The sequence below is a fragment of the Neofelis nebulosa genome, chromosome 9 (assembly GCF_028018385.1).
Source record: "Neofelis nebulosa isolate mNeoNeb1 chromosome 9, mNeoNeb1.pri, whole genome shotgun sequence".
Taxonomy (NCBI): Eukaryota; Metazoa; Chordata; class Mammalia; order Carnivora; family Felidae; genus Neofelis; species Neofelis nebulosa.
The window spans coordinates 30,011,453-30,031,706 of NC_080790.1; the positions used below are offsets into that span (position 1 = coordinate 30,011,453).

The 20,254-nt window shown below is 41.9% G+C and overlaps 1 protein-coding gene across 2 annotated transcripts in view; it reads right to left on the minus strand.

The window, feature by feature from the left end:
• Positions 1 to 17,860, minus strand: part of FEZ2 (fasciculation and elongation protein zeta 2) — a 43,685-nt gene extending 25,825 nt beyond the window's left edge. Inside the window, exons 1-5 of one of the 2 annotated variants that reach the window (XM_058683026.1) lie at positions 17,570 to 17,860; positions 12,932 to 13,040; positions 6,976 to 7,092; positions 4,681 to 4,822; positions 3,124 to 3,392 (exon numbers count right to left, since the gene is read on the minus strand). In XM_058683026.1, the coding sequence (XP_058539009.1) occupies positions 3,124 to 3,392; positions 4,681 to 4,822; positions 6,976 to 7,092; positions 12,932 to 13,040; positions 17,570 to 17,823 (891 nt within the window). In that variant the 5' untranslated portion in view covers positions 17,824 to 17,860. The remainder of the gene's footprint in view (positions 1 to 3,123; positions 3,393 to 4,680; positions 4,823 to 6,975; positions 7,093 to 12,931; positions 13,041 to 17,569) is intronic. The other variant, XM_058683027.1, reaches the window with a different exon arrangement.
• Positions 17,861 to 20,254: the final 2,394 nt, after the last annotated feature.

The window sequence follows — 20,254 nt, forward strand, 5'->3', positions numbered from 1 at the left end:
AACCTGACAGAGACAGACGTGAAAACAAAAAAAACCTGCAGTCCTGTGTGACCGTGACAAAAGAAATAGTCACGAGGAATAATACTAAGCCCAAAAGGAGAGACTAGTCAATTCTGCATTGGAGGAAGAGTCACCGAGGAAGGCTCTAAGAAAGGAAGACAATGCTTGAAGGTCGACTTAAAAAAAAAAAAAAAAAAAAGTCCTCCAAGTGGACTGGGGGAAACAGGAAAAGCGGGGCTCTCCAGAAAAGGAAAGAGCACGTATAAAAGCACCAAGGCCCAAAGAGCACAGTCAGTTCAAAGAAATGCACACAGGTTATCACAGTGATTAACAGACAGTACCCGTCAACCATTCCAATCTCCACTCCCACCGCTCTCTTTCTCCTGATGCTGAACAACAGGACATAGGAGATACAGTTTTCTGCTCGCTTAAGTCTCATTTCCTAAAGAGAAGAACCATCCTCTAACCTCCTCTCCAAACAGAGACCTGGAAAAGGACAGGACAAGCGACCTTGCCCATCAGGAGGAGCAGTGACATAGTGACCACCCTACAGAAAACAGCTCTCCGGCAGCTTTGCTACCGACTGCCTTACCCAGCCTTTTATTGTCTTGGTGGCATTTATTACTACCAGAAATTACACTGTCTAGTCTTTCTTTCTTACACTCCTAGTCATTCATTTGCTGAATGAATGGATATTTCTTTGTCTTATCCAACATGCAGATTTTAAAAATTAAAACAAAGCAAGATAAGATTTCACTTGTATAAGATACTCAATACTTTATATTTAATAGTATTTCTATGCCCCTCCCCAATTGTCTCCCCAAAACTGTCTAGTGCTCAATCTAAATAGCATCCCTCAGCCCCCAATTTTTTTTTTCCCTACAGAAAATGTATGAAACAAAATGTCTCCAAAATTAACACCTAAATAGTTTAACTCTGCTCTATTCCCACCCAGATATTTCATTGCAGTATCTTTGGACCAAAGTGAACAGCTAGCAAACATGGATAGAGGGTTATACCAACTACAAACTGATGTTTTGTTTCAGTGAAACATGTTTAAGGAAAAATGGAAGGAAGGCTACTCCATGCTTAAGGAAAGAAAACCACGTCCTGCTAATAAAACAAAAATATCTAAGGCAAAAAGAAAAAAGTGACCAATGTTGTTAGAAAGCAGGTAATACATGGTATCTGTAAGAAAGTCACCAATTTTTAGAAATTTGTGTCACTGATAACTAACTCTTAGAGATCAGGCTCTGCCCAAACCACGTGTTCTATAAAGTGTCTAACAAGGTACTATCCTTTGCAATCTGTTTATCCAATTGGCCACTTCACTTTAAGGTTCTTTTGAGCCACCCACCACTATTTTCAGAATCATAGGTTTCAGGCTCCTTGAGTCACAGATGGGATGGTCTTTCTCCAGCTTAGAGGGAACCAGTACCACGAGCTCAGCAAGGCCATCAGTAACCTGATTAAAGGTTTTGTTACAAATAGTAGATCAGGACTCGAGAAGCAACTTCGCAGGTCCACATACTGTGAAAAAACGGACTTTTACTATGAATCTATTTCATGACTCATAAAGGTTCGAGTAAGAGCTAAATCTTGCCTTGCCAAATCCATTTCTCAATATAAATGCCATGTACAATTACACAGTGAATCCACTCTAACCCTTTTTTTATAGGAGTTACAAAAAGAAGCCTTTAAACCCCTCTAGGGACAAATTTATTTTCCTCAGCCAAGTGTTAACACCAATAAATGGAGGGTTTACATGTAATTCCTAAAAGGAGACAGACAGAAATTACCAACCACGCTATGACTTTTTAACTAAGCATTTCATTTAATCACACTTGTATAATAGGGCAAGTTAAAAGTGCAATTTTTTTAAAAATATGACATCCAAATTTTGCTCCAGAAATTTAAAGCACACTTTCCAGAATTGTATATTCAAACAAATGTTTTGAAGCTATGTCCTTTCTATACACAAGTGGACATCACACTAAGACCATGTATTTACTCACAGGCCCAAGCAGACAATGAATGGGCTAAACGGCGAGATCTCTTTGTTTGTATCAACTGCTCATTGGTGACCCAGCAACCCAGAACTGCATTCTCTTTCCTGGATTCCATGAGAGGCTGGTTAGTGAGAACTACTTCTCTGATATAAGTATTCTTTAGAAAAAAACAAATCAAGACTTAAAGGCAGAACTTACATTATTACAAACCATAATAGCTAGTTTGTGATAATTCGTGTTACCAGGTTATCAGTATCAAGAATGAAAAAGGGACATTCCTCTTAGAAAAATGGATCCCTCTGGACAACCATTATAGTCCAAAAAAACAAAACTGACATTTCTTCACACACAAATAATACGAAGGTGGCAACATATAAGGTCTCAAATGATCAAAAAAAAAATGAAATGGCCCTAAGACCAATAAAGAAACACATCTCATAAAATTAATGTTTATGATGGATTTTAATCACGTGAAATTAAGAGGACCACTTAAGACAACTGAAAAAGCAGAAAACAAGAAATTTTACATGAAGAGTCAAAGATGCACATATTCTCAACTTTTTCGTCCCCAGTCAGAAATGTTCTAATCTGCCAAACACTCAGGCAAATGGCTGATGTCACATAACTGCCTCCAATGCCTTCATGTTCCAACTTCACTGATCAATCAGGAGGAATCTGACTGCGAACCAGTCTGTGCTTTCAGGCTCAGGACAGTTCAGCAACCCTTACAGGCACCCCCTTTTAATTGTTTATTATACGACGCCTGCAAGATGAGCAAAAATAAGAAAATAATACCATTCATACACCCACCAGCCAAACATAAATAATCACCGTTAATGCTTTGATACTTTTAAGACACCCTCCTTCTTTCTTCCTCCTCTTCCTTCCACTTACTTCTCCCCTGACCATACCCAGAAAACCACTGTGTCCTCACCCAGAGAACCCCTTTCTGAAACTGCTGAGCACAGTGGCATTCTCCACCAGAACCTGTGGGCGCCGTGGTGAGAAGCACTCGCATGCGTAGGCGCCGCCTGCCTGCCTGGGGCCTGGAACGCTGGAACCACCACGGAAGCAGCTTCCAAGTGCTCAAGGACTCCTGCAAAACACCACTTACTGTGCCGGGCATATGACTTCTCTCGTTCTTCCCATTCTGAGAGCTGCCGTTCTTGAGTTTCTTTTTCTTTTTGGCTGTTTCTTTGTGCTCTTTCTGTTTGTTCTGTACTTCAATGAGAACAGAAATGAAGCTGTTTTTCACTTCCTTTTCGAACTCCAGTTCATCTCGCAGGGCCAGCTGCTGCACCAGCTCCTCGGAGTATTCCTTGATGGCAGTCTCAATTTCTTCCAGTAGCTCATTTAATTCAGATACCGAGAGCCTTTTTACTCCTGCGGCCAGAAGCAAAGCACAGCAGATACTAAGACAAAAATATTTCGGGAGACGAGCACAACAGGCGGTTTCATGCCAAAAGAGCAGACACCATACTCTAAGCAATGAAACTGTTCACAATCTTCTCATAATCCTCAAACTTCTGGTGGGCAGGACTGAGCAGAGGTAGGTAGCAAAGTTACTTCTCAAGAGGCTGAGAAGTGTAACAACATTCTTTACTTGTCTAACTCAATCATCCCACCAACAGCACTCCAGTCAAGACTAAAAAAAGCTTGAACAAGAAACAGAACAAACACAAAAGCTGAGGGAGAGTACCCAAACTACCTGCTGACAAGAAACTGCAAGCAACTTGGCAGGGTTCTAGCACACTTCAAAAGACAGAAGTCGATTTGAAACAATTAAACTAAATACATATTTAATCACATATGGCCCAATGTGTGAATTTTTTTGAAGATTGGGAAGAAAGAAGGAAGGCCTACTCCCTAAAACCCACTTCAGATTTTTCTCAGCACTTCTCCTCATGTGAGGCTATGATGTCACTAAAGTCCCAATACCCAGGACCTCAGAATGTGACTGTATTTGGAGATGGGGTCTTTACAAAGATAATTAAGTTAAAATGAGGTTGTTAGGGTGGGCTCTAATCCAGTGTGAGTGGTGTCCTTATAAAATGACAAGATTGGGGCGCCTGGGTGGCTCAGTCGGTTGGGCGGCCGACTTCGGCTCAGGTCATGATCTCGCGGTCAGTGAGTTCAAGCCCCGCGTCGGGCTCTGTGCTGACGGCTCAGAGCCTGGAGCCTGTTTCAGATTCTGTGTCTCCCTCTCTCTGACCCTCCCCCGTTCATGCTCTGTCTCTCTCTGTCCCAAAAAATAAATAAATGTTAAAAAAAAAATTTTTTTAAATGACAAGATTAGGACAGAGATACATGCAAAGACAAGACCACGGGAGGACAGAGAGAAGACATCTACAAGCCAAGGAGAGAGACCCCAGAAGAAACCAAACCTGCCAACACCTTCATCTTGAACCTCTAGCCTCCAGACCTCTGAGAGGATAAATTCCCGTTGTTTAAGCCCCTGGCATGTGGTACTTCATTACACAGCCCAAGCCGACTAGTACAGGATTCAAAGGTGAATGTGACAAAGTCCCTAAGCAATGATAAAGATATGCCCGAGTATTACTAGAGGGCTGAAGAAGGGTGCATAACTTAGCCTTTGGAGTGAAAGCTTTCTGGAGATGGTTTGAGATGCACAGGAAGTCTAAAGAGCATGGATTGAAGGAGGGTGTCTTACTCTCTTCATAACTGCTAGTACTGGACCTCTTAAGAGTCTGGATTTCCTGGGACAGCATCGACAGCCGATCTGACTGCGTGGGTGTCTCGTCATCTTCTGGGTCTGGAGATTCCTGCATCATTTCTTCAATTTCTTCAATAACCTTCCAAAATACACACACCACTGTTAATCAGATATACTTGGGAAAAACAATCTCTCTGCAACATGGCGCTCATGAGGCAACCGGAAAAGAAGGGCACTGAAATATCCACTAACCAACACTGTGCAGAAGTTGGTGTTCTGAATAATCACAATTTTGACTGTTAAGAGTGAACATGGTTTATCAAGGAAATAAAATTTACAATATGCTGAACACAAAATTAAACAGAGTAATATTTAATATGCCCATCATGATTCAGTAGATCTATCAGATCTTGAAGGTCTGAGAAATGGTGCAAAACACAGGTACAATTTACCTTACAAATGCTAGAACCAGATCATCGTTACAGTCAAAAGAAAGCAAATGACAGAAAACTCACCATATGACACATGCAAGTAATCAATCGAAAGCCATTTAATCAAACTGACATAAAATTTTTGAAATACAACAGTATAAAAAATAAAGCAAGAAATTACCTTTATAGCAGTAAAATTTTCCTTTAATGGCAGAAAAGGAATTTCATATATTAATTCCATGAAAGATTAAGAGATATTCAAAAATTACGTGACATGTAGAAGCTTAAAGGGAAAAAAAGAAGCTGCACAAAAACACGAAAATTTCAGAACCATCTTTCAAACAATGATCTACTGTCATGTGCAACGCTGCTCAAATCTTCCAACAGTACCTTGTCCTGCTCCACTTTTTAAAAGTTGAGGATACAGGGGGCGCCTGGGTGGCGCAGTCGGTTAAGCGTCCGACTTCAGCCAGGTCACGATCTCGCGGTCCGTGAGTTCGAGCCCCGCGTCAGGCTCTGGGCTGATGGCTCAGAGCCTGGAGCCTGTTTCCGATTCTGTGTCTCCCTCTCTCTCTGCCCCTCCCCCGTTCATGCTCTATCTCTCTCTGACCCAAAAATAAAAAATAAAAAACGTTGAAAAAAAAAAAATTTAAAAAAATAAATAAAAATAAAAATAAAAGTTGAGGATACAGAAGTCAGTGAGAATGTAAAACCACAAAAATTACTCAACAGTTAGAAAAAATAGGTCTAAGAGTTAAAAAAAAAAAAAAAGGAAAAAAGAAACTATTAAGAAAACATTCAGGATGTATCAGTAAGCTTAAGGGTAAAGAAAAGTAAATCTGAAGGAGGTGGGGATTATGGTAATTAGTAAGAAGATTTTCTCAAATAGGCATTATAAAACAGTACAATGAAATGCCAGAGGAGGCTGCAGAATCTGTTTCTCCAAGTCTCAGAAGCAGGAACAGCTTAGGGCATTCAGGCAGATAGATTACTGAGGAGACCGTGAACTCACAGGGTCACGTATTTCCCTGAGATATCATGATCAACCTCCCACAGCCCTCTAACCTATTATCTGACATTTTAAGCACCACACTCTTCCCAGGCCTACAATAATCTAACCACAAATATGACTAAGGTGCATCAAAATGGCACATTTTAATGGACTCCTCCCATCCTTGCCATAACATATCTCTTTCCCGACCTCATCTTTCCAGCCTAAAAATGTAATGTGGTAGCATTCACAGTCAGAGCAGCCACGAGCATGTTATTTCAGGAAGGAGTTCTTACACCACATTTTGACAACACAACAGCAGTGGGAAGAGTATTCAGACAATGAGAAAGCTGATTCAAGCGGTTTACATGAACACAGCGTTGACATTATGAGAGCATGCCACAGGAATAAAGCTCACTTCTTTCCGGGTTCACAGTACACACTTCTAATAAGTACTAACGATTTTTACACAGGCTTTTAGAGGAACTGGGTAATTTCTACACAGATACATCAGAGTTGGCCATGTCTTGCCAACCCTAAAAAAAGTACCAAACTCACAATATTTTTTTATCATTTCAGGTTAAGCAATAACCCTCCCTTAGTAATAACTCGCTGCACTGATTTAACAAGGTCTATACTGGAAAACTGCCTATCTTGAAGAATCTTCCCAACTAGCATAATCCCATCTGCTTTGGATTACATATACTTTCTTCTTTTCTCAGTGGAGGAGTTAACTGATAAGCCTACATAAACAGAAAATGCAGGAAAAATCAGTAGATTCCAACAACCCATCACTTATTGCCACAGTTAGAAATCGTCCTTCAGCTCGAGGTTCTCTTTTCCTTTCCTCGATGAGTTTCTCCACAATACCTGGTCTGCAGTGAAGAGGGGCTCTTCATTAACGCAGGAGACGATGATTGAATGCATATCCAGCTGTTCTCTCAGCTCCTCATCGTCTGATGTATCAAAGAGCAAACTGTCACTTATCTAAAAGCAAAATAACCCACTGTTAAAAGCAGGACATTCTGATCACAACAAAGTCACAGTGTCTGGGTAAAGAGTCTTCCCTCGAAAGGGAGAAATGACTCCAATCACTGAGCGCTAGGCAGTGTACAAAGTGCTTTACGTATTCACCTCAAACACAAATGAGGGGAATGGAAAAGAAACATGAAATTGCCTGCATGAATGCTGCCTGCACCCCTACTGCCCAATACAGACACACACGTAGCTGCTTTTTCCATGGAGAAGAATGTTTTACACAGTATTTGTTAGGAAGTTGCAGGGAATGATAGAGACACCCAAAGGAGGCAACAGGCGGGTTTAGCAGCGAATGTTATTTAGTTAACAATCTAATAGTAAGAGTAGTAGATGTTAAAATTACACAGATGACATAAAGTTAACTACTTGCAAACTAACTTCTAATATTCGGGGTAAAAGATCAAGAATCACTCCCTGGCACTGTCCACAGGGGTCATACTTTGCCTTACAGTGGAACATCTCTCCTTCCAAAAATAAAATCTCTCTAGGTTCCAAGAAGATCTTTCAACCTAACTGTGCTGGAAGTTTCTGTTTGCTTCACTGCCATTTTCCACTCTGCTCTGGGCCTCAGGAGGCTAAAGTTTATGGCCTAAATCAAAGCACGCCGTTGACTTCAGGGCAGTCCCTCCTGCCTCCCTAGTTCCTCATACAGAAGCATCCGAAGTGTAAGGGTGAATCCAACCCACCCAGTAGGAAACCCGCAGTGAGAAGTGCAAGGAACCGCTGGTGGGCTGCCTTTCAGAACATCAGGCAGGGAGAGGAGCAACACCAGTGCTCCAGGGTCTTTCCCCCCACACACTGCAATTCCATGCTGCACCACGGTGATGACATGGCTCCCCATTCTATTCTTCCCGGACCATCGGCCTAGGAAAGGCCTGCACGTGGCCTTCAGCATACCATTGTGAAATTTCAGACCGTGTATGAAAAAAAGAATCTAAAAGCTTCCAGAGAGAGGAAAAAAAAAACACATTAAAAGGATCAAGAATCAAAAATGTCATTTGAACTCTCAACAGCAACCAAAGAAGCCAGAAAATGATCACTGTTATTTCCATGTTTCAATACATTCCACCCTAGAATCCTATCTCCAGCTAAACAAACAATTAGATGGGAGCTTAGAATAAAGACATTTTCAAGTATTCAAGTTCTCAAAGTATTTGGCCTCATACACCCTTTCTCAGACAGCTACTGCAAAATATGCTGCATTAAAACCAGGAGGAAAGCCAGAAAGGAAGCAGACATGGGATCTAACACAAGAAAGAGGTGAGGGCATTCTCATAATGAAAGTGAAGTAAAGATCCCAGAATGTTGTCTGTGACACTCAACGAGAGAGTGACCAGGTCAGATGAGAATGGTTATTGCACAGGACGTTAAGAAAAGCACAAGAGGAAGAGAGACAGACACTAACAGATTATCTGGTGTATGTCACTTACTAAAGTGAGTTTCAGGGCTCTGTTGAAGCTGAATCTGTGAGCTAATGGTAACTTAAATAAAACACAAGGCAATTATTACCCTAAGAAAAAAAATTACAAGAGGAAATTTCTCATGATATACAGAAATGGGTCAACTGTGAACATTTAAACAGTCAATGTAAATGATTAAAATTAACTTAACCAAATATCTTAATATAACTATATTGGAAAGACAAGGGAAGGGAAAGTTTTGGTGATGGGGGTTGGAGAGAGGACTGAGAAAGACCTAAACCCTCATCCTCTGGATGTAAAGTAAATGGATAAAGTCTAAAGTTGGAAAGAAAAAAAAAAAGCAACTAAAATGGGAGAATGTTTGACTTCAAAATTATAGAAGTGGAGATGACATGTGCCTCGGTAGTCGTAAGGATATACGGATGATGGAGAGGAGACCTAACAATTATCCCCACAGGTCCTTAAATTTTAACACTTCCCAAAATCAATCTTCATTATAATCTGAGGACCACAGATTTATTTTTCCCCTCACAAAGTTTTAATTTTGAAGTGACCCCTAAGGAAGAGGATCATCTTCTTCCTGTTTCTACTCTTGAAGATGAAAAGGTGCATACAACAACATTCCCTGTCCCTGAAAAAATGCTCATGGCAGGAGGAGGAAGATGGCACAGGAGAGGTTCCTAAAGCAATGTGATTCCGAAGCCTTCTATCATCTAAGCATGTTCAAAACCGGCACTGGATTTAGAATCGTTTTCATAGCTATTGCCAAGATACACAAGTGATACCAGTAACCCATTAGAATAGATTTCCATAACAACAGAAATAATGATCCCAGATCATCTTTCCCGGGACTGAGCCAAGTCCATTCCCCACAGAGATGGCATATGTTAAGGGCTGGAACCCCTTTCGGGCTTTGAAAGCTAACCTTGGCTGTCATGGGTGTCATTATTCACTCTCCCATTCGGCATCACTGTGTCTTCTCTCTGCCAAGCGTTCCCATCACTCCTTCCTGTGCCAGGTTAGACACACAGCCGGTGGTTCTACTGCCCTGTATGAAACTGAAGCTGCTTCGGATGGAAAAAATGTGCCCATGTAAGAATTTGGAACGTACTAGTTGCCTTACTCCAGAAAAGACTCATCCAATTCAGAAGTGTGCCATCTTAAACATCTTAAACCTCAATGAAAGAAAAATCAAAAGCTGAAATCTGGCAAATGGTGGTTTTCCTAAAGGTTTTCCTCAGCCTAATGCAAAAGAAATGTCTTCTCCCTTCGTCAAGGAAAAAAAAAATTCCTATAGATCTTGTTTTACAATTGGAATAAACTAAAGAATGCTTCCAAAAGGCAAATTTAACACGATTCAGTTACGGGAAGGATCGAGCACAGGTGGCAATGCTAAACAAGATAACTCAGGTTAAAAAAGATGTAATGATATGCTATCTAATGGAATAAAATGGTTGTTTCTTATACAGTTCCGCATTGCCCACTTGTTCTTAAGGAACTTAATGTGTGCCACTCCTTCCTGAGAAACAGAGTTCTAATTTCTAATTTCAGTTCTATTCATCAGACAGATAGATGACAGATGGATGATCGCTTGTCCACTTTAATCTGATGAGGTTTCCAGACAAGGTTTTTATAATTAAGATTAGTTATTAGTACTAAACTCCAAGTGGTTACTAATCAACTACCCTCAGCCATACCATTATTCTGGAATTAAAAACAACAACCAAAAGGCAGAAAAAGGGAGTGACTTCCTAAAGTGCAATCTAAGAACTATACAAGACATACATTTTATTCAATGAAACTAAATTAGAGTGTCCCATTCATCCTGCAATGTACTTCCATTTGAAACTATGAAAGGCTCTCTTCTATGCTATATTTTATTATGTCAAACAAAAAATTACTCATTAATTGGCTATCATGGATTTAGCACTATGTTAAATAATATAAAAATAGCTACTTTTTAAAAAAGAACTTTCCATCGTGGCCTCTGACCTTATGGTCTCATTGACGAGATCATACATTCATTCACTCAACATAACTTGTCCTAGTACTCACTATGTGCCAGGCACAGTGATAGTACTAAAAACACAATTACAAAGACACCTGCCAGCAAGTCACAATCTAATGACAGACCCTGAAACATATGATTAATAAGAGAACAAAGTAATGGTTAGAAACATGAACAATGTGCTGTCAGGATTAGTACCCAGGAGACAACGGGGCTAACCTCTGTGGGACAGATAAGTCCTTGAAGATTTTCACAACCCTACCAGTGTAACCGATTCCCACAGAGAGAGGTGCATTTTCCTCCCGCACAGGGATTTAGGCCATGGCTAAATGACCATCTGTCAGAGACGCTGTAGATGGGGATTCCCCCCAAGTGAGAGGGTGGATTAAGTGTCCTTTAAAGTCGCTTCCAACTCTAAAATTGTATAATTCCATGAGATCAGCAAAGGCTAAAACAGTAATAGGAAGCTTCAGAGAGGAAGGAAAACTTGAACTAAGCCCAAAATGATAGCTAGGGTCTAAATAAACAGAAGATAGAGCATAAGGTATGCTGTTTTATTCCTTTTCACTAAACATATGCCAGGTTGGTCAACAAAATAGCTTTGTGGGATTAATAACTGGAACATACAGTAAGATTTCTGTATCTACTAGAATACTAGGAAATAGAAGCAAAATTCTGTATTTTACTAGAAAATAATAGCAGCAGGCTTTCCTGAATCATATATTTAAGAAAACTGTTTTCATAAAACATTAGCAATACTATTTAAAATACTGACAGCCCCACTGCATTATACTCTCAATTACACAACTATACTTAATGAAATACAGAGTGTGCCAAAAAATCTGGCATGAGTTTACACTGTTACATGATAAGGAACTTCAAACAGTCAGGCCCCGAAACTTACATAATTTGGCTACATTTCTCATCACCTTTAGATAAACCAACAATGTGATTTTCCACTTAAAACAATTATCTTCCTGGGGCGCCTGGGTGGCTCAGTCAGTTGAGTATCTGATTCTTGATTTCAACTTAGGTCATGATCTCACAGTTCCTGAAACAGAGCCCCGCAACAGGCTCCACACTGAGCATGGAGCCTGCTTGAGATTCTCTGTCTCCCTCTGCCACCCTCTCCTGCTTGCACTCTCTCTCTCTCTCTCTCAAAATAAATGAACTTGAAAAGAAAAAAGAAAAGAAAAGAAAAGAGAAGAGAAGAGAAGAGAAGAGAAGAGAAGAGAAGAGAAGAGAAGAGAACAGGACAGGACAGGACAGGAAAGGAAAGGAAAGGAAAGGAAAGGAAAGGAAAGGAAAGGAAAGGAAAGGAAAGGAAAGGAAAAGAGAAAATAAAATCTCTGCATTAAAAAAAAAATTAGAGGCACATGGGGTGGCTCAGTCAGTTAAGCTCCAACTTCGGCTCAGGTCATGATCTTGTGGTTGGTGAATTCGAGCCCCGCGTCGGGCTCTGTGCTGACAGCTCAGAGCCTGAAGCCTGCTTCGGATTCTGTGTCTCCCTCTCTCTGCCCCTCCCCACTTGCGTGTTCTCTCTCTCTCTCTCTCAAAAATAAATAAATAAACATTAAATTATCTTCCCTTTTCTACACTCCCACCCCAGATGTCCTATCAATTGTGATCACACTTAAGACATCTTCACGTTACAATAGCAAGGAATCCTAAGCAGCCTCAGTTAGCCAAGAACAGTAATGTCTTTTTTTTTTTAATGTATATTTATTTTTTGAGACAAAGTGTGAGCAGGGTGCAGCAGAGAGAGAGAGACACACACACACACAGAATCTGAAGCAGGCTCCAGGCTCTGAGCCGTCAGCACAGAGCCTGACATGGGGCTCAAACCCAGGAACCGCGAGATCATGACCACAGCCGAAGTCAGACACTTAACTAACTGAGCCACCCAGGCGCCCTGAACTGTAATGTCTTTTAGGTTCCCCAATACTCACAGAAACAGAGTCTTCCGAAAACATGTCATGTCCAACAAGTCCTTAAATTCATCAGAAAGTTAACTCTATGTTGATATTCCAGTACCCTCAATGTATAACTGAGTTTTCTCAGCACACTAAAGTTATGCTAGTTAAGCTCAGGAGAAAAATGCTCATCATTGGTGTTCATACACAGGTGATGAAGATTTGGCTAAACATACAAAAGTGAGTGTGTGCAGGGGAAGAACTGGAGGAAAGTGCTAGCAAGCTGACAGTAGTGGAGCCAAGATGGCAACAGTGGGCCACTCCAATTGCTAGAAACTTGGAAATAAGAGGCAACCCAATGAACATGCGTGAAACAGAAAGGCTACTTTTTAGTTCCATCCTCAGGATCAGTTAGTCAGAAACTATCAGCTCAATTCTTAACTTACCCCTTTTTCTGAGAGGTTCAGTGTAAGCAAATGCAAGGTCCTAGTATGGGATGACTTCCAGTCTACAGGCATGACGTTTCCGTAATTATCAGTCAGGGCATTCCAAATCCTTAAAAAGAAGAAAACCACAATCAATGAAGGTTAACATCCTACATGTCTTTTATTAAATAAACATGCAATACTATAGTTAAAGATGCAACAAAAAATAACAAACAAAACAACAGAAGGCCTGTTTTCCAGAAAAACAGCAAAAAGAAGGGCCTCCTAAATAACACTAAATGAAAATCAGCTAATCAGGCTGACAAGATCAAGTGATTCAAAACTCTTTCAAAGTTGACAGCTAACATTCCCACTGTTCTAGGTGCCAGGCACAGTCCTAAGCAATTTACATATATGAACTCATCTAATCCTCACAAACTATATTATGAAGAATCATAATTATCCCCATTTTGCAGATGAGGAAACTAAAACACAGGCAGCTTATGTAATGTTTACAGAGCCACACAGGTAGTACATACACTATGTTTTACATTTATTTTTCTTCAATAATTTCCTAATATACTGGTCATTTCATAGGGTGAGTCATCTTTCTCTAACCAAAATTTTTTATCCTTTTTAGAGAAAGGATTCAGTCTCAGTGTGAGGCTAGGGTTTAATATCTATTTTGTAATATAACAGACTAAGGACTAAGATAAATGAAGGGGGAAAGAAACAGGAATTCACAATAAAATGCACAAAGGTTATATCCAAAGCAATTACCCTTCCTTATTGTCAGACAGCATTTTGGGGAAGCAACAGAGTAAAATGAAAGGGTGCTTGACTAAAATTCAGAAAACATAGACTCCTGTTTCCATTCTTTCTCAAACAATGAGTCTTTGGCTATGCCCCTTAACCTCTCTAGGTATGAGCAACCCTTCTATAAAATGAGAAGCTTGGACAAGAATACCAGATATTCCTTCCAGTTCTATTACTCCAAGCATTATTTCACATGAGTCATGCTGAGGAAAGTCCCAAGCCACACCAGACAAGGACAGCAAACTCCAATTTCATGATCAAAATTCAGATTTCAGTACCAAAGTAACATCAGCATAATCAAACATGACATTGTATGAAAAATATGAATGACTTTAGAGATATAAATGAGATGAAATTTAATTGGGTAAGTTAAACATTACATATATAAGTGACTTAGTGGGTAGAGATACACAGATGTCATAAGGGAAAAAAAACTAAAATATATGGCAGATATCTAATCATGAATAAGCCATTAAACAATTGAGTGGGGGTTTTTTTCCAAATGTGTAAGCCACTAAAGAGACAAAAACAAGACCACTGGAGGCATAAAAATAAGAATGCAAGCTTAAAAATAAAGAAGGAACATACTTGATTTAATGAATTTGGGATTTGGTGCTAAACAGAAGAAGCAATGGGATGGTAACTGCCAAAAAAACATACAATCCCAAAATGATGTCTGGCTTTGGAATGCACATCAGCTTCAATGAAAACGTGAACCCAAAAAGCTCTAGGAAACTGGCTCGTTTACCCTGCACATCTCCCAAATGCATAGTTCATTCCTATTCTCCTCTCTGTTCGAATCATAACCTTCTCCAATGCCAAAGTGCTCAAATCAGAGGCAACAGTTGCAGACTGTTAAACGTGCTGAGTTTTTGACCCACACCTTCCTAGGTAAAAGCACTTCAGATACCAAATAACTGACTATATACCTAATGCTGGTTAGGAACTCAAGTAGGATATTCTCGTAGGTAAAGACAGTCCAGAGTTTTGGGGACTGCTTGTTTGCTTCTTTTTAAATGAGACTGGAGTAAGAGGGCAAGTGGAGTGCAATACTTCACCCACTAGGAGAGACTGTGGGTAAACTTGATCTTCCAAGAAAGTGAAGGACAATTAACAGTACTCTCTCTCCACCAAGGTCACAACAGTTGTAGTTGGAAGGACACAGGGCTGACTTAAGTGGAAGATTTCTAGAATTCTCCAGTCAAGACATGAATTGCCTTCATCCTTATCATAAAGTATTACAACCCGTCATAAACAACCAGCAGGACAAAGTCAAAGGAGGTCAAAATCCTGTGACACCGAATCCTACATGATACCCTTTCTAAAGTAAAATCTTAGCAGGTAAGTACAATCCATATGTAGCCAAAAATAAAGGTGGGGCTCAGAGAAGTTAAACGAAGTGCCCTAAGCCAAGGCAATATCTAAGTGAAAGAATTCTCAACTCTCTCTAGTTTGAGGAGCAGGGATGGACATTTTGGATTCCATAAATGGAGAAATTTATGCAACAGAAAGGGGTCAGTGAGTGATGACCAGCCCCAGCCCCTGAAGAGAAAGAGGTTTGTTATGCATTCCCAAATCAAGCACCATGCATTACTACCAACATATCATCTACTAAAAACCATCATCAAGAGTAACAAAATTATTTTTTTTAAGTTTTACATCAACCTAAGATTTAAGCAAAGACTAAAATAAACTACTTCCATGTTGTGTTTTTTTTTTAACGTTTATTTATTTTTAAGACAGAGAGAGACAGAGCATGAACGGGGGAGGGGCAGAGAGAGAGGGAGACACAGAATCCGAAGCAGGCTCCAGGCTCCGAGCCATCAGCCCAGAGTCCGACGCGGGGCTCGAACTCACGGACCGTGAGATCGTGACCTGAGCCGAAGTCGGAGGCTTAACCGACTGAGCTACCCAGGCGCCCCTAGTGTTTTGTTTTGTTTTTTTTTTTAAGTTTGTTTGTTTTGAGAGAGAGAGAGATGGAGCATGAGCCAGGGAGGGGCAGAGAGAGAGGCAGGCAGAGAATCCTAAACAGGCTCCAGGCTGTCAGTGCAAAGCCTAATGCAGGGCTCAAACTCAGTTCATGAAATCATGACCGGAGCCAAAATCAAGAGTGGGACACTTAACTGACGGAGCCACGCAGGTGCCCCTAAAATAAACTACTTTCTAGACAGTACAGGTGAAGCAAAAATAGGAAGCCTTAACTATTTGTGTACAAACCACTCATCTGTTTTGAGAAGTCACTCTTGACAAATCCAAAACCCAAAATATCATTTTTTAAATCCAAATATGTTCTGAGTCCTTGTGATTCAGAATATATAAATCTACACATATATAAAACTATCTTCTCTGGGAACAGACTTTCAAAAATGTCATCTTTTGCTACTAGCTACGTACATACGTGTATGAAGTCGTCATAAACTCTTCCCTCCACACCGGGCAGGTCAATGAAATGATGTGGTCCCCAGCATAGCTGGGCCCGAACCACTGCCAAGGCAGTGTTTAAAGGCCCCCATTCCTAAATCCTTCTCAAGTTTCCTACCTTATTCACAGAGGAATCAGGCTGCAAGGCCCTTTCAGTGCCTGTGGATCCTTCTCCATCTCTCAAGAATCCTTCCCTAACCTCTAATCTCTCCACTCCATCAGGGCTCTGAAAACCCACCCCACCCATGTCCACACTGTTTATTGCACTACTTGAACCCTCAGCCTCTCCAGGGCTCCTCCCCAGCCACCTATACCATATGCTCAGCTCCCTCACCCTCACCACCCCTTTTACTGTCTTTTGGGGTGAAACCCTGGTACCTAACGACAACCCTTAGCCAAATTTTAAGTGGCTAGTTAAGGCTAGGCTAGTAGTTAAATGAAGTGCCCCCCAGGAACTCTGCCTCCCCCTTAACCAGCTCTCACAAATCCCTAGGAGTTTCCTGTCATGGCACTTAGACGGTTCTATCCTAATGACCTGTTAATGTACGTGTTTACCCACCAGACTAAGAGATCCCTGCCGTTAGTAACCAGTGCGTTCCTTTCGTTTCTGCCTCTGTGGTGATGTGCACTCCACCTGGGCTCTCAGATGGAGCCAATAAATTCCTGTGGCATAAATGCTGCTTTAACGCTGGTACTTTTGCACGTGCCATATCGGCGAGCCGTATTGCTAGACCTTTCTTCATCTGCCAGGCAAACTCCCACTCACCCAATCAGGATCCAGTTTTCACATTTCTTTCCCCGTGAAGCCTTTCCTGCCTCTCCCACATATCCTATATAAAAAATCTCCTATACTTCGCACTTACGTCCAGGAGAATATGTCACACCCATACAAATATTTGTCTGCAAGTCCACCCCCCCGGCCTAAATTGTGCCGTATGTGCAGGGGTATGTTCAGTCACCTTGGTATCCCCAGGGCGAAGCAGCCTCTGGCACTGAGAGCTTAAATTAATGCTAGCTGAATGAATGAGTGGCTACACACGTGCCTGAAGAGGTGCTGTCTCTAACTACGGGCTCCCGGCAAGCAGGTTCCTCTCTGAACCAAACAGACCCGGGTCGGTTTCTAGGGAGCAGGAGGGCAGTAGCGGAGAGAGAGTAGCGTGGAGGGCGGAGGAGCGGGGATTTAAATAGCTGAGCGCCCGGAGGCCAAAAGCCCCAGGGAGCCCAGTGGGGGAGCGGGGAGGGCGGGGACTCGCCAGTCTGTGGAGGCGGAAGGAGGGCGCGGGGAGGAGCCTGTGGCCGGAGTCCCGCCGAGGCTGCGGACCGAGGGCCGGAGGGCAGGACGAGGGCTGGACGAGAGCTGGACGAGGGCAGCTCGAGGGGCAGGGGGGGCTCCCGCCCGCTCCCGGCCGGGCCCGCACTCACTCGTCCCCCTGCAGGAGGCTGCGCTCGGTGATGGGCCGCACGGCCGCCCTCGGGGGCTCGGCGCCGGGACCCGAGGGGCGGAAACACAGGCTCAGCTTCTCCTCCAAGCTGCAGGCCAGCGCCGGGAAGCCGTCACCTCCCCCGCCCGGCCCTGCCCCGGCCTCGGGGCTCGCGTTACAGTTCTCTTGGTCCTGGAGGCTCCGGGCCGGCTCCTGGAACTCATAGAAATCCTGCCAGTCCCCGTCCGCCGCCATCGCCGCCCGGCGCAGTCGCGCGCCCCGCCCCACAGGCCTCGCCCCACAGGCCCCGCCCGAGGCCCCGCCCCACACAGCAGGTCCCGCCCCCCCTCGGGCCCCGCCTCCTCCGTCCCGCCACCGGGGTACCTGTCAGAGCCAACTGGCCTCGGGGTCTTCCCTTTTCCTGAGGCTTCCCCGAGGTGATCGCTGCTGTCCCCGTAGAAAGGAAACCTTTAATTAACGTTGAGTCTTCCTACAGTTTCTATCACTCAGGAATGACTTCCCTCTTAACCTTCCCCTAGTGGGAAACTAGCCTAAATGTGGTGGCTAAAATAAAGGGCTTCTTTAAACTTGCGACCTAGTGTCAGATTATGACCCAGGAGAAACCGGCTCCTTTTGTTAACTTTCCAACCAGAAGAGCAGGCAGAGTCACTTGGAAATGCTTAAGCCCTACCAAAATTCATTCCACAAATATTTCATGTCTAACACACGCAAAGCACTTTATAGACCCTGGGGAACATACAAAGATGAATAATCAATATTATTAATATTAATAAAATTATTAATATTTGAATTAATATTTGCAAAGCACTTGGAACAGTGTTGGGGAAGGTAATTGAAAAGACATGACCGCCACTTGACCCGTGAGTTGGACCCAGGCACTGGAAGTCTCACACCCTCCCCTGTCCTTGGAATGTGGGTTCCACTTGCCTTTCCTGCTCCCAGAAGCGCTCCAAGGACAGAGCCTTCAGATAGTACGTGGTGTTGAGAACACCTGCGGGGTATACCATGACTGAACCTAGTTAGGTCTCTTAAACTTTTGAAGATTTGGCAGGTGGGTGTGGGGATCTATTTGTCTTGCTGTCACCAAAGGCAAGCCTCCTATGTAAGTTCCTTTTGCTTATTAAAACTGTCACCTACCATCCTGGAGTGGCCTGCTGCTTTCTTTGGTCTTTCTCTGCCCTCCACCTAGGAGGCTGATTTCAGATTACACCTGGGAAGCTCCAAAGAGGGTTGCAAACCAAGGGTTGCGAACCTTATAGACATTATGCTAAGTGAAGTCACACACAAAAAGACAAATGCTGTATGATTCCTCTTGTATGAGGTACCTAAGTGGTCAAAATCATAGAGACAGAAAGTAGCATAGAGTTGCCAGGGGCTGGGGGTAGGGAGAGAAATGAGGAGTTAGTGTTTCATGAGTACAGAGTTTCCTTTGGGGATGATAAAAAATTCTGGAGATGGATGGTAGTAATAGTCACACATGAATGTACTTAATGCCACAGCACATTTAAAATTTCTTAAAATGGTAATGTTCATGTTATATATATTTAACCACGATTTCTTTTCTAAAAAGGTGTGGCTCTATTAAATTCCTTGTTAGAACTGCCCTATACAGATGTGCCTTGTTTACTTAACATCTGATCTGCTTAAAAGTGGATCCAAATCAGACATTTAAAACTAGTTCATTCACTGTATATAGTAATTATTGATAAATTGTTAACTTGTTGATTATCTCTTTTACTTTACTGTTTGATAGAAGCTATATTTTATACTATAATTATATAAATTCACTAGCAAGTAATGCAAGATTAATAAAATAGACTTATTTGAAGATTAAATCTGAGGGCCTCATTCGGAGGAAAAGAAATTCAGTGGAGGCAGAAAATCTCTCTGGCCTATGCAGGAAAAAAGATGAGGAAAAGAGAAAAAGATGCCAACCTTCCACAACACAAAGTCCACTTCCTAATGAATTGGGAGAAAAATTAGTAAATAATAATAATAATAATAACACTAAGAAAGTTCTGTTGAGCACAATGACACATGATCAGAAGGTGACTCTATGGAAGACTGACAGGGTGCATTCAGGAGACCAGGTGGCCTCAAGAGACTCCACCAGTTTGTAGAAAGAAATAGACATAAACAATTCAGGAGAGTTTGAAAGAGCGAGAGAGAGAGAGAGAGAGAGAGAGAGAGAGAGAGAGAGAACCCAGGAAGCTTGGGTCACATTTGGATGAGATAAACTGGTTGTAAATGATTTTATTTTTTGCCTGATCCAGGTTACACATTTAATGTTGCCCATATGCATTACAGTCTATTTTCTGGTATACTTATTAATACAAATTTTTCTAGGGGTATTTTTCCCAAATTGTCCATAGACTCAAGAGTGCTAGGACAAGGGAACCATAACATCCAGCAATATTCCACAAAATCAACCAGAGGAATCCCCCAAAATTTCCAAAGATGAGGGTGTCACAAGAATGAGTGTTAAAATTGAAATACCCTACTTCTTTGGAGTTGTATTTTCTCAGGTTCTTGTTTTTCATTCTTCTCCCTCTATGGTTTTCTTTCCAGAGGGGTTAAAATTTATTTTGCTCTCTTTGGAGAAGGAAAATTTTATTGTGAGTGGGGTTGTGATGGGTGAGACTAAATGTCTGTTCTACACATATTA